At 61.3% G+C, this 12,075-nt stretch overlaps 1 protein-coding gene across 1 annotated transcript in view; it reads left to right on the top strand.

The window, feature by feature from the left end:
- The first annotated feature begins 6,211 nt into the window (after window positions 1-6,211).
- The window catches only part of NUDCD3 (NudC domain containing 3), a 32,494-nt gene continuing 26,630 nt past the window's right edge, over window positions 6,212-12,075 (top strand). Inside the window, exons 1-2 of the mRNA XM_074563610.1 lie at window positions 6,212-6,485; window positions 9,007-9,314. Of these exons, the coding sequence (XP_074419711.1) occupies window positions 6,288-6,485; window positions 9,007-9,314 (506 nt within the window). The 5' untranslated portion in view covers window positions 6,212-6,287. The remainder of the gene's footprint in view (window positions 6,486-9,006; window positions 9,315-12,075) is intronic.

Genomic DNA, 12,075 nt, shown 5'->3' with positions numbered 1-12,075 from the left:
CTCAGAGACGGCTCACTTAGGCTGTCAGGCTTATGGGATAAAGCGGTCGGCTCGTAGTCAAATCACGTGCGATGGAGAGGGAGGCATTAGACTCCTTGAACCCACACCTTTCTTGGTTCCTTGATAAACGAGTCTTGAAAAGCCACCTCCTCTACCAATTTAGTATGAGAATACTTTGATAACACAGATTGTTTTAAGTTGTTGCTAAATGATGTTTACATTAGTCAAGGACTTTTTCAGCTTCCCACAGCAGCTGAGAGGGAGCACAGACGGGACAAGCTGCCAAAGGAATATTGCACACCATTGACACACGCTCGGTGTATAACTGGCGGTTGCCCAGGCCAGGGATATGCAATCACTGCTCACGATGGGCTGGGCCACCGATCATCAGATGGTGAGAGCGACTTGTGTTGTATCACTTTATTGTATATTCTTCTACCATTATTATTATTATTGTTATTTTTCCTCTTCCTCCTAAAGACTATTAGAGTGTCTTTATCTCAACCCGTGGGGTTTCACTGCCAAGAAACTGTGCCAGGACAGACATGGCAGGAATTGTGCACGCTTACTGCTGCAGATCTTCACTGGCAGATACTTTGGTTCCCATCTCCGCACCTCCCGTCTCTCCTGGACCTCAATGTAATAGTCCCGTTTCCTGAGGCAGGCTGGAGTGACGGGGCAATAGGATTTCTGAAAAGCAAGAGACTTCTCAAGCAGCGGGCAAATACGCCCAAAACCACTGGCCCCAGGGTGGGCCGCGGCAGGGAGGCTGCAGACGTAGCGGAGGCATTAGGAGAATTCCTGCTGCAAGTCCCCGCGGGGATGCCAGGGCTGGACCAGGGCCCTGCTGCGCTTCCAAAGCGGCACAGCTGAGACGCAGCAGGTACCTGCTGGGGAACTCTTGGTTTCCTTTTCTATGAACTCCTTACCAGGTAGCCTTGGCTCTCTTACTTTGTCTGTCTTTTGTCAACCGCCAACTTCAAGACAACGCACACTCTCCTGTCACGCGATGGGAAAAAAAAGGGCGTATCTCTAGTGTGCTACCGGTGACGGGGGGGGCTCCGTGCAGGACAGCAAGAGCAAAACCACTCGTCAAGGCAAGACGGAAAACTGAAATCCCTGCTTGCACAGGCCATCGGAGAGGGACAGGCACGTGATCTCGCCCCATGTCACCACCCTGTTATAGTGAACAGTCAGAGGTAATGGAGATGTAGCAAAGACCGGGGACAATTCAGAACGGGCCGTGGTGCGACCACAGCCAGGCACAGCTGCAGTGTTGCTTATGCAAGGACTGAAGGCCCCAGCCTGGGTGTTTATGAAAGCTCCTGAGCCCGTGTGGGGCTGTGGGGAAGGCCCCAGGCGAGGCTGGCCAGGGCCACCAAGGCCGACGGATGCCCTCTGGGCCCTGGCGGGTAGGATGAACCATGTCTTCACGGGGCAGGTGACGTGAGCTACACCCACCCTGTGTGTCTCCACAGGGATTCAGTGCTGGGCCGTGGCCTCTCCAAGGCCCCACACACGTCCGTGGGCACGTCCACAAAGACAAGTCCCTTACACTGCCAGCGATGGGGAGGGGATGGCCATCCGCAGGACGCAACACGGGTGACATCTGTGCCTCCTGCAGTCTGGCCCTGCTGGACCAGGACACTTACTCCAGGTGTAGCATCTCCCAGAGACAACTCTGCAGGTGAAGCCCAAAAAAGCAGGTGCTGCAGCTGCAACTCGTCTGAGCATCCCCCCTCAACCCGGAGGAGAGAGATTCCAAAACGCAAGGTGGCTGAACAAGGCAGGTCCCTTCTCCGAAGAGCTTCAGCCCACAGGACCCCACGTGCTCCCCACCGCTTGCCTCCCAACTTTCAATAAACTCAACCCAGGTACATATTTTCTGGATGAACTCTTTGCACGACCAGCCTCTTTCTTCGGAGGCTGCAGAAATACAGCTGTTTCTCAGGTCACTGGACAAACTTTCTTCCACACCAGACACGCAGGTGGGAGGCTCTGACAGAACAGGTCTCCACCCCCACATACACAAGGCATGGGGTGCCACCGGCTGGCCGCGTTCCCAAAGGGAAACCTTAGGCAGGAGGGCATAAGGGTGGTGCAGCTCCCCAAGAGCTTCCCTGACACAGGAATCCGAAGACAAGGGCACAGACAGACACAGAGCCGGGACAGGGGAGCCCGGTCGCAGGTTCCTGAAGCACCTCTGGGGCTTTTCTGTACCGAGACCTCTGGGCGGGCAAGAGACACGGCACGGCCGCTGAGTCCCCCCGCTGGCAGTGCGACAACAGAGCAGGCAGCGGCTGCCCCGGCAGCAGGAGGCAGAGCAGGCCCGGCCTGCCATGGCTCCCGCCGTCGCCGCTCTCGGGGCTGCCGAGGCCTCCACTCGCCTCCCCGACACGGGGCTGAGGGACGGGGGGGGGGGGGGCGGGAGCGCGGATCCCCAGTGCCGTGGGGCTCAGCACTCACCCGGCTGAGGCGGGGCAGGACGGGCGGCGGGGGCAGGAAGGGGAGCAGAACGTGCCCGCCGCTCCTCGGCGCCGGGCGCAGGCCCCGCCATGCCCGCGCCGCACCTCACAGCTCCGCCTGCCTGGCAAGATGGCGCCGGCCCCGGCCCCGGCCCACCCCGCGCCACTTCCGCTTCCGCCGCCGGGCTCCCGCGCTCCGCCGGCCCCGCCCCCGCGGGGAGGCGCCGCCTGGCGGCTGGGAGGAGGCACCGCCGTCCCGGCCCCATTTCTGGGGGGAATGGCCCCAAAACGCCGTCGGGGCGGGGATGGCTGGCGGGGGAAATGGTGTTGCGAAATGGTCGGGGTGTGAGACCGTCCCCCGGGTGGGAAACTGTCCCTGGGGTGGGAAACCAGCACTGACCTGGGAAGCTGTTGTCACGGCGACGGGAAGCCGTGACGGGAGTGGGCAACCGCCACTGGGATGGGAAACGATTGGGATGGGAAATGATTGGGATGGGAAACCGCCACTGGGATGGGAAACCGCCACTGAGGTGGGAAACCATCATGGGGATGGGAAGCCATGGTTGGCGTGGGAAGCCATGGGGATGCTGTCCTGGTTGGAGTGACACAGGACTAATTTATCTTCTAATGCTTGGGAAAACTGCACTTTTATAAGACTCTGGTGTTTGAATTTGTGAAAATATTTACTTCATAGGCAGCTCTGGTGCGCGGGTTTCAAGGTTTCGGTGTTTTCAAGCTTGCCAGGTGGGGGGACGAGGAGGAGCGAGACCCAGGCACTTCGCCCCAGCTGCCAACGGGATTATTTCATACCCTGAACGTCACATTCTCTGTCAATTAGAAAGTTTGCTGCAAAGCTCTCCGTTCTACGATGGCTGCCATCCTGAGCGCTCCTCGCCCCACTGCCAGAGCCCCGAGCCCTTCCCTTCCTCCCGAAGCCGCGGCGCTCGCAGGGTCCCACATGTTCTGTCTCCCGCTGTGAGTGCACGGCTTCCTGCTGGTGGAATGGGCTGAGTATTGTGTGTTTTATATTGGTGTTAGATCCATATTGGTTCTTCGGTATTATTCATGTTAATTATCTAGTCTTATTCTAGTAAATCTGCTTATATTTCAGCCCTTGGGTTTCCTTGTTTTTTCCTGATTCCACTTCCCAGGTGGGGAGGGGTCCTCAGGTGAGAGAATAATTGTCTAAACAACCGTGAATTGTGAGTTCCTCAAACGATGGCAGATGGGAAACCATCACCGGGATGGGAAACCATCGTTGGGGACAGGAAACCATCCCTAGGATGGGAAATAGTGGAGGCAGGAACTCATTGTGGTATGAAAAATCCAGCCATCATGATGGTCACGGGGACATGAGGCTGTTTGTCCCCAGCAAACTCCCCCCTGCCCCCTGCCGTGGCAGGGGCAGCAGCAGGTCCTGCTTCTCCTGGTGCTCCTCCCCCGTCCTGGGATGCCCCCCACCCGCTCGGGCCCCCAGGATCCCACTCAGCACCCACTTCGCTCCCCCCAACAGGGAGGGTCCCTCTCTGGCTGCCGATGGCCTCGGAGGTGCCCAGCAGGAGCGTCACCGCCCCGGCCCCCGCCCTGGCTCAGCGCGGGGTGCAGGGACCCCCGTGCCCCACACCCTGCCTGGCGGCGCCCAGAGCCCGGCGGAGGCCTTTAAGGAGGATGTGGTGGCCATGGAGGACCGCATCCCCACCGCCGGCCCCCACCAGCCCGCCCTGGCTCTGCCAACCAGCAGAACCACGACAAAGACCAAAGGTGAGGTTTGGGGGGTGGCCGAGCCCGCAGGCGGGTGGCCCGCGCCGAGGACAGCTTGCATCACCCCGGGGTTGGGTTGTCTTTGTTTGCCTTTTCAGCAGCGGTGACCACCCCGGCGGCCCCGGAGAAGCCTGCGGACCTGCCTGAGCAGGGCCCAGATGCCTTTGCCGAGGTCTTTCCCCAGCAGGCAGGTGACACCAACATCAGCGGTACGCTTGCCTGGCACGGACACTATCCCCGATGTCCGTGACAGCTCCAGCTTGAGCACCTTTGTCCGTGAGCTCCCTGACCTCTCAGAGCACATGGCGAAGGGTGGCTGCCGCAAGGACCGAGCAGTGGCAGCGGGGCTGGGGGACTGTCCCCAATACCCCCAACGTTTCCGATGTCCCTGACAGCCCTGCCTTGCTCCACCAGCTCCCCACAGTCTCGGAGCACGGGGCGGAGGGCGACAGCCCTGAGGAGCGAGTGGTGGCAGTGGTGCTGGGGGATGCTGACCCCTCCTGGGGGTGGTGCCATCCCCCTTGCTGGACCCCCAAGAGGACGCAGGGCAGGGTGGTGGCAGCCCTCCCCACCCGGCTGCCAGAGAGTCCTGGGGAGTCTTCTCAGGAGAGTCCTACGGAGGCTTCAGAGGAGAGTCCTCCAGAGAGTCCCCTGAAGGGTTGCCCAGAGGGTCCTCTGAAGGGTCCTCCAGAGAGTCTCACGGGGAGTTCAGAGGAGACTCCAACGGAGACCGCCATGGAGAGTCCCCTGAAGAGTCTCCTGAAAAGTCTCCTGAAGGGTCCCCTGAAGAACCCCCTGAAGGTTTCCCTGAGGGTCCCTGGAAGAGTCCCTTGAAGGGTCACTCAGAAGGTCCCCTGAAGGGTCCTCAGCAGAGGGTCCCCTGAAGCTCTCCTGCTGCCAGCGTCCTTTCAGCCGACTGTCCGGCAGGTTCTGCGGGCCCTACACTCTCTGGGGAGTGCCAAGACCAACTGTCCAAGCTCAAAGGTGTGACCATGCCATCTCAGCCCCAAAGCCTTGGAAGGGGCTCCATCAGCAGCTGGACAGCTGAGCTCTCCCGCTTCCTGAGGTGGCAACAGGGGACCCGCACCAGAGGAGGAGCAGGAGGAGGAAGAGGAGGAGGAGGGACAGGTGCTCCAGCCCTCTCCCACCTCATCTGAGCAGGAGCTACAAGTCGCAAGTCATGAAGTAGAGAACTTCTGGGCGAGAAACTCATGACACACGCGATGCCTGGGGGAGTTCAGGAGTTGGACACGTCTGTGCAGAGGGGATGGAGCCCTTCGTTCGTCTGGTTTCCTAATGACCTTTGAAATCAAAGCTTAATTTACGTTGTCCTGTAAATTTGAGAGATGCAAACAGGCTGTGACAGGGGACACGGGAGCGGGGAGGAAGCGGCCAGGGACATGGGGGACATGGGGGGACAGGGAGGGGGTGGCTGGGAACATGGGGAACATGGGGAATTCAGAGAGGGTCCCCAGGGGACACGGGGAGGGGGTGTCGGGGGACGCAGGGCACACGGGGACACGGGCGTGGGGCCAAAGGGGGACAGAGCATGTGGGGTGGGGTGGCGGGGCGGGGACCCCCACTGGGGGAGCTGCCCCCCACGGGGCCTCAGGACCCCGTAGCCCCCAGACCGGGGGGAAGCGGGTGCTGCCATTCCCGCGGCCACCTCCCGCCCCGGGGCAGGCCCCCCCTGCAGGTCACGGCGGCCCGGGCCCTGCACCGGGGCTGCTCAGGGCCAGGCCGAGAGGGGCCCCGCGTCCCCGCAGGGGCTGAGGCTGCGCCGGAAGCCGCGACGAAGCACCGTCCCCCCGCCACTTCTGGGGAGGACCGGGGGGTCCCAGGGCCGCTGGAGGGCTCGGGGGGTCCCAGCGGGTCTTTCGGGGCCGGGAGTCCCCGGGCACCCTCCGCGGCCCGTCGTGCGGGCGGAACGTGGCGGCGCGGGGGCGGGTTCCGGGCGGGCCGGAAGCGTGGTGCAGTCCGGAAGCGCGGAGCGGACAGGAAGCGGGGAGGACCGGAAGCGCGGCCGGGCGGCGTTGCCGTGAGAGCGGGCCCGGAGGCGCCATGGAGGCCGCCGCCGCGCTCACCGACATGTACGACCAGGCGCTGCTGGGAATCCTGCAGCACGTCGGGAACGTGGAGGAGTTCCTGCGCGTTCTCTTCGGCTTCCTCTACCGCAAGACCGACTTCTACCGCCTCCTCCTGCGGCCCGGGGACCGGCTGGGCTTCCCGCCCGGCGCCGCGCAGGCCATGACCCTCCAGGTATCGGCGGGGGCCCGAGGCCGCCGCATCTCCCGGGGCTGGTGGGCCGCGGCGGCTGTGGGGCGGGAGGCCCCGGCGGCTGCTGTTGTCGCCGTGGACGGGCCTCCCGGCCGTGTTTGTCCCCTCCGGGTCGGGCGGGGGTCCGGCGGGGGGTGCTCGGTACGGGCTGCGGCGGAGATGCGGTTAGGGCTGGGGAAATGGGGAGAGGGGCTGGGCAGCGCCTCAGCCGGAGGGGTGCGGGTAGGCGGGAGCGGTGTCCTGGCGGAGTGTCACCCGTGTCAGAGGATGGGAAGCCCCGGGGGTGCCGAGGCCGGCGAGAGCCTGGCGGGAAGAGCCGGGGGCGATTCTTGGAGCTCGGCCCCGGCTGAGGGTGGCTGCTGGCGGCGTGGGGCCGGGCCAGCGTCGTGGTGGGGGTGGCGAGGAGGTACCAGTGGGAGCCTGGGGAGCGGGTGAGGGCCGACGGAGCCGTGGGGGAGCTGGGCTGGGCTCTGCTCAGTGGGGGCTCATGGCCAGCACCGGGCTCGCCGCCATCGTTGGGGAGAGGTGGCAAAAGTCCTGACCTGCTGTTGTTGCCACCCAGCCAGGCTGGGCGCAGCGCTGGATGTCTGTGCCTCAGGGCTGTTGCAGACTGTCATTTACCTGTGTTAGTGGGGAGGAAATGAACTCGTAAAGCTTGGTGTCAGGTTGGATTTGGGGTGTTGGTTTGCTTGGCCTGGGCGAGTTTTCCTTCGCAGGCCTGGCAGGCGGGGGGGTGACGTGGGCAGGTTGGTGGGAGATCCCTGCCCCTCTCCCTGACATGGTCCATGGCACAAGGGGGTCCTTGCCACCCCTGGCCCCCATGTCCCTGGGTTGGCATCTGCAGTGGGGGTACCCTGGGCTCTGGGACTGAGTGGGGAGCCCAGGAAGGTCTCAGGCTGCAGAGGGGAGAGTGCAGAGCCCAAACCACTTGGCAACAGGGCAGTGACGGGGAGACCTCTGTCGTGTGCCACCTGGGGACCATTTTGGGGCTATGCACAAGGAGGGATGTGCAGAGCTGCCGTCCGCAGCGTTCATTCTCCAGAAAGGTGTTGGCCAGGGCAGCCTCACAGCTGCAGCCACAGGGACCTGGAGTGTGGGGGCCAGTTTGGAAGGGACTTGTCCCTGCTCCTGGCTTGGCCACAGCCCAGGGGAAGGAGATGGTTTCGAGGTGACACTGTGCATGATCCACGCGGGGCTGGCTTGAGCTCGGGCTTTGGCTGTGGAGAAGGAGCCAGGGATGGGCACTGCGGGTTTGCATGGGGTAAAAGCGATTGCAAAGAAAGAAGCAAACAGAGCAGGGATGATGCCCAGCACTCACCTCTCCAGTGTCCTCATCCCACGGGCTGTCCCCGTGTGGGAAAGAAGGCTGGGGTGAGAGACAGAGCACACACCATGATAAAGCTGCCCCTATCCTGCTGTGGTTGCACTGGGAGAGGCCCCCCCGGCGCTGTGTCTCTTTGCCTTACACGTCCTGTGCCCAGAGGAGGACTTGGATCGAGCAGCACCACAGGCTGGTGTGCAGCTTAGGGTTGGTCGCTCTCTGGAACCACTGGAGCTGGCTCTGAAATATTCATGGGAAGCAAGGGAGGGCTACATTCGAAGCTCACTCACCTTCTAGCATGTGTTTACAGTGAAAAATGGCCTGGCAGTTGGGTGGGAGAAGCTTCAGCTCCTTCGAGGAACAGGTGCAGGTCCTGGAAGGCCATGCCTCCCTCGTCTGCGTACCATTGTTGTGGGTTTAACTTTTAACCTCCGGCCTGCGCTAGACAGGCACGGCTAGAAGCAAACTGCAGGGTAAGATAACACCTTCTTCTGCTGCCTCTGGTTGAGCAGTGACCTTCTCACCTGCTGCAGCTCTGGGAGTGGGGAGGGATGGCTTTTCTTTGAGCAAGTGCATGTTTTTGGCCTGAACCAGTCAGTTCTGGCTCAAAACCCCACATGAGGGGTTCCTCTCCTCCTCCTTTGGTGCCAGTAAAGAGAGCTCTGAGTCCCTTCAGGCTCAGCCAGCACCAGGTAAGCCATCCTCCAGCTTCTCCTGAGGCAGCTCATCCCGTTTGCACCTTGGAGGTTTGGTCTGAGCTTCAGGCTTGCAAGTGGCCCCTGGGTGAGTGCTGGAATGCAGGGCAAGGGGAGGCTGGAGGGGCGAGGGCTCCCTCGGAGCCCCTTCCCAGCCAGGAATCGGAGCTCATTGCTTTTCCTTGGAGTAACCAGCCCTTCTTCCAGTGGCGGAGGGATTTCAGTGATTTCACAGTGGCTCCCAGGAACTCACGCTTTCTCCTGAAGTGTGTTTAATGTGTCCGTATGAGTTTTGAAATCTTTGGCAGCTGTTTTTGTCAGCGATTGAAGCAACTCAGTGTAGGGAGTGGGAGGCGTGTGGCGTCCGGAGAGGGAGGGACAGTAATAAACGCCCCAAGCGTGCGGTGCTTCTCCTGTCCTTCTCCCCCAGCTTTTCAGGCAGAGCTTGGCAGCTTGACTACCACTTGGTTTGCTTTTTATCTTTCAGGCGTTCAAAGTCTTTGAGCGAATGGCCCGGCAGGATGATGAGAAGAGGCGCCGAGAGCTGGAGGCGAAGCTAAGGAAGAAGGAGGAGGAGGAGGAGGCTGCCGCATCCGCCGAAAGGGTGAAACTGTCCCCTGCAGCTCAGGAGGTTGAGGTCGAGACAACATCAGAGGACATCCCAGCGCCGGATGCCACGGGAGCTGCGGGGATGCAGGAGTCAGCTGTAGCCCAGGATGCAGCCCCCAGCCCTGTGTCGGCAGAGCCCCCGGGGGCCACTGCCCCAGCAGAGCACCGGCCAGCAGAACTGCCCACGTAAGGGTCTCTTACTTTCTTTGTGCTTCTGGCAGGGAAGAGGCAAAACCACAGAGATGGTGTTTGCTGTCCTGCTGTACAGCCCTTTTTGGGGGGGTGGCCCTTCTCTGCGGGCACTCAGCCCGTTGGGAGGCTGCGAGGATTTCCCTTGCGGGCTCCTGAGGCCGGAGACGTCGTGTAATTCCCCACGGGAGGGCAGGGGTTTGTTCTCCTGCGGGTGGTTTGCTCTGAGCAGGGAAGGTGGCACGTCCCTGTACACAGCCCCGCAGTGCTGGGCCAGTCCCCGTGGCTTCTCCTTGTACTGGCTCCAGTGAGCAGCGTCCCTTTTCCGGCACTTGCCATAGCACAGCTGGGCTCATGGCCCTGTCTGTTGCAGCTCTGGGAAACCCTGGCGCCATCCTGTAACCCTTTTCTCATGAAAATTCAGCGTCAGGCTCCCCTGCTATGCTGTGAGAGGTCTCAGCAGCCAGCTTGGAGCTTGCACAGATACCCGCAGTACCTGCCATTGTCGTGGGCAGGCCTGGCTACGTGGCAGGCAGCGGGGCCAGCTGTGGCATCAAATACATGTGGCCAAAAATGGCTTCAGAGACCTCTGGAGGTCTATGGCCCAGCCCTTTGCTCAGAGCAGGGCCAACTTTGAAGATCAATCAAGTGCTGCCGAGAGTTTTCCCTTTAGCTGTGTTCTTTCACCAGACTCCCTTGCTTTCAAGCGGAGCTAAGCAGCCTTGGTTCTTACAAAAATGTCTGTGTTTCAACATCCTCCAGGGTGTCTGTGTCTCTTCCAGCTCAGCTCTGTCGGCTGAGCAGCGGGAGGCGAGCTCCAGTGGGCTGGCTTGGACTTTAAGAAATGCTCACCTTGCATGGGGTCCTGCGCAGGTTCTGCTCATCCTTCCCTGGGCGTCACCTTGACCCCGGGCCCAGGCAAAGCTGTCTCGCCCTCTCTTGGGGCCTCACACTCCATTGAGTTTCAAGCTCCTGTGTCTACTCACTGCTCGAGTCAGTCTTTGCCTCGCCTTGGGGAGGGATGCTGCGAGCGGGCTGTGGCAGATCCCTGTCGTCTCCTTCCTTCCCCGGTGTCCCTCGTGGTCAGAGCCTCATACGATGGCTGCGCTGCCCCCCACCTGCTCACCGCTGCTTTTCTGGTTGTACATGGGGCTTTGCTGTGGTCTGTCCCCACTGTCCCAGTGGTGCTCGGCGAGGAGGACAGCTTGGACTGGTGATCCCTGGCCTCCGGGCCAGATTTCGACACGTCGATGGTGAGAGCAAGCTGCCAGAGGGAAGCGGGCTTTATTGGGAGAGCCCCGAGTCCTGGAAGGAGTGGGGTGGCCGATGCCCTGAGGGGCACAGAGACTTCAGAGCCCAGATTCTGGGGGCTGTCAGCCCTTGGTGTGTGGAAGGGATGGTCTGAGGACCAAAATCTTGGGGGCAGTGGAAGGATAAGTGGCGGGGTGTGGCGGAGTGTGAGCCTGCAGCCCGGGCTCCAGGCAGCGGTAGAGAGGAGGGCCCGAGCGTTGCAGCCGTCGGGGAGAAGGGGAAGGCTGCATCCGGACAAAGTCTCTGCCGAGTGACTCGATCCAGTGGGGAGGAGGAAGGGACTTGCGCTTGACTCAACCAGTCTGACACACATCCTGCAGCATAAAAATAAGCCAGAGCCAAAAATGAACTCACCTGAAAAGCCGCGTTGTGCTGCCTGTGCTGGAGCTGTCCTGTGAAAGAAAGATTGTCCCTGGGGCTGTCAGTCTGACACCTCTCCCAGTGCAAAATTAACGAGCCAAAAAAAGCCCTGTTAGAGCTGGCAGGTCTCTGTGGCCGGGCTGCGCAGCCACAGCGCTGACCCAAGTGTTTCCAGCCCGGCTTTATCCTAAAGGGAAAAGAGGGAGAGAGGCGCGAGGCCATGAGCGGGAAGGAGCCAGTTGCTCAGGCCCCCTTGAGTCCACGGTTGTTGTGTTCCGCAACATGAAATTTCAACTCGGGCCTTTTGTTGTGGGGGGAGCGGCTGCTGTGAGCAGTATTTAGCTGCCCGAAAACAGATGTCAAGGCTGTGGGAAGTAAACTGGAGGGATTCAGAAGAAATCTGAGGGCCGGTGCGGGGGCCGGCTGTGTTTGACGAGGACAGTTTCTGCTGCGGATGGGGAGAGCCCAGCCCTTGCATCCTCCACCCCTGGAGTGTCTGTCCTGGCACAGCTGGAAAGCAGCCCCAGATGGGCTTCAGACACGCAGATGCTGTTTTGCAGCCTGCAGATGTGTCATCGAGCACAAATCCCTGCGTGGCAGCTCTCGCTCCGGTCTAAATGTGAAAAGAAGGTGCCTTCAGCTGAATACAGGTGCCCCTGCGGCTTCTGCCCTGCCCGGCGGGCTTTTCTGCCTTTCCTCTTCCTGCCCGTGCCTGCTCCCGCTGCCCCAAACACGCCGGCAGGGTAAAACACTGGCAGCCCCCTTGGCACCTGCCTGCTGGGGGGCGTGATGGGTGAGACCGGGGCAGGAGGGATGTCCAGCGAGGCTTTGCAGCCCGGTGATTTCCAGGCCGGGAGAACGGGGTGTCTGCGGGCTCCAAGTAGGGCAGAGCAGCCACTGGGTTTGTCAAAGGGCTGTAGTTGGTTTTTGTGCCTCTGGGGGGCACTGGAGCCCCCCGAAAGGCAGCGGGGATCAGGAACGGGCATCCTGGGCACCCCCGACAGACTATTAATAATTTAGCCGGCTGCTTAATTCTGCACAGCCCCTTCTGAGCAAAACCCAGAGCCACCAGCCTGATTACGAGGGG

The sequence above is a fragment of the Larus michahellis genome, chromosome 20, assembly GCF_964199755.1.
Source record: "Larus michahellis chromosome 20, bLarMic1.1, whole genome shotgun sequence".
Lineage (NCBI taxonomy): Eukaryota > Metazoa > Chordata > Aves > Charadriiformes > Laridae > Larus > Larus michahellis.
Note: the sequence above shows the minus strand (reverse complement) of the source record. Positions and strands in the feature narration are given on the sequence as shown.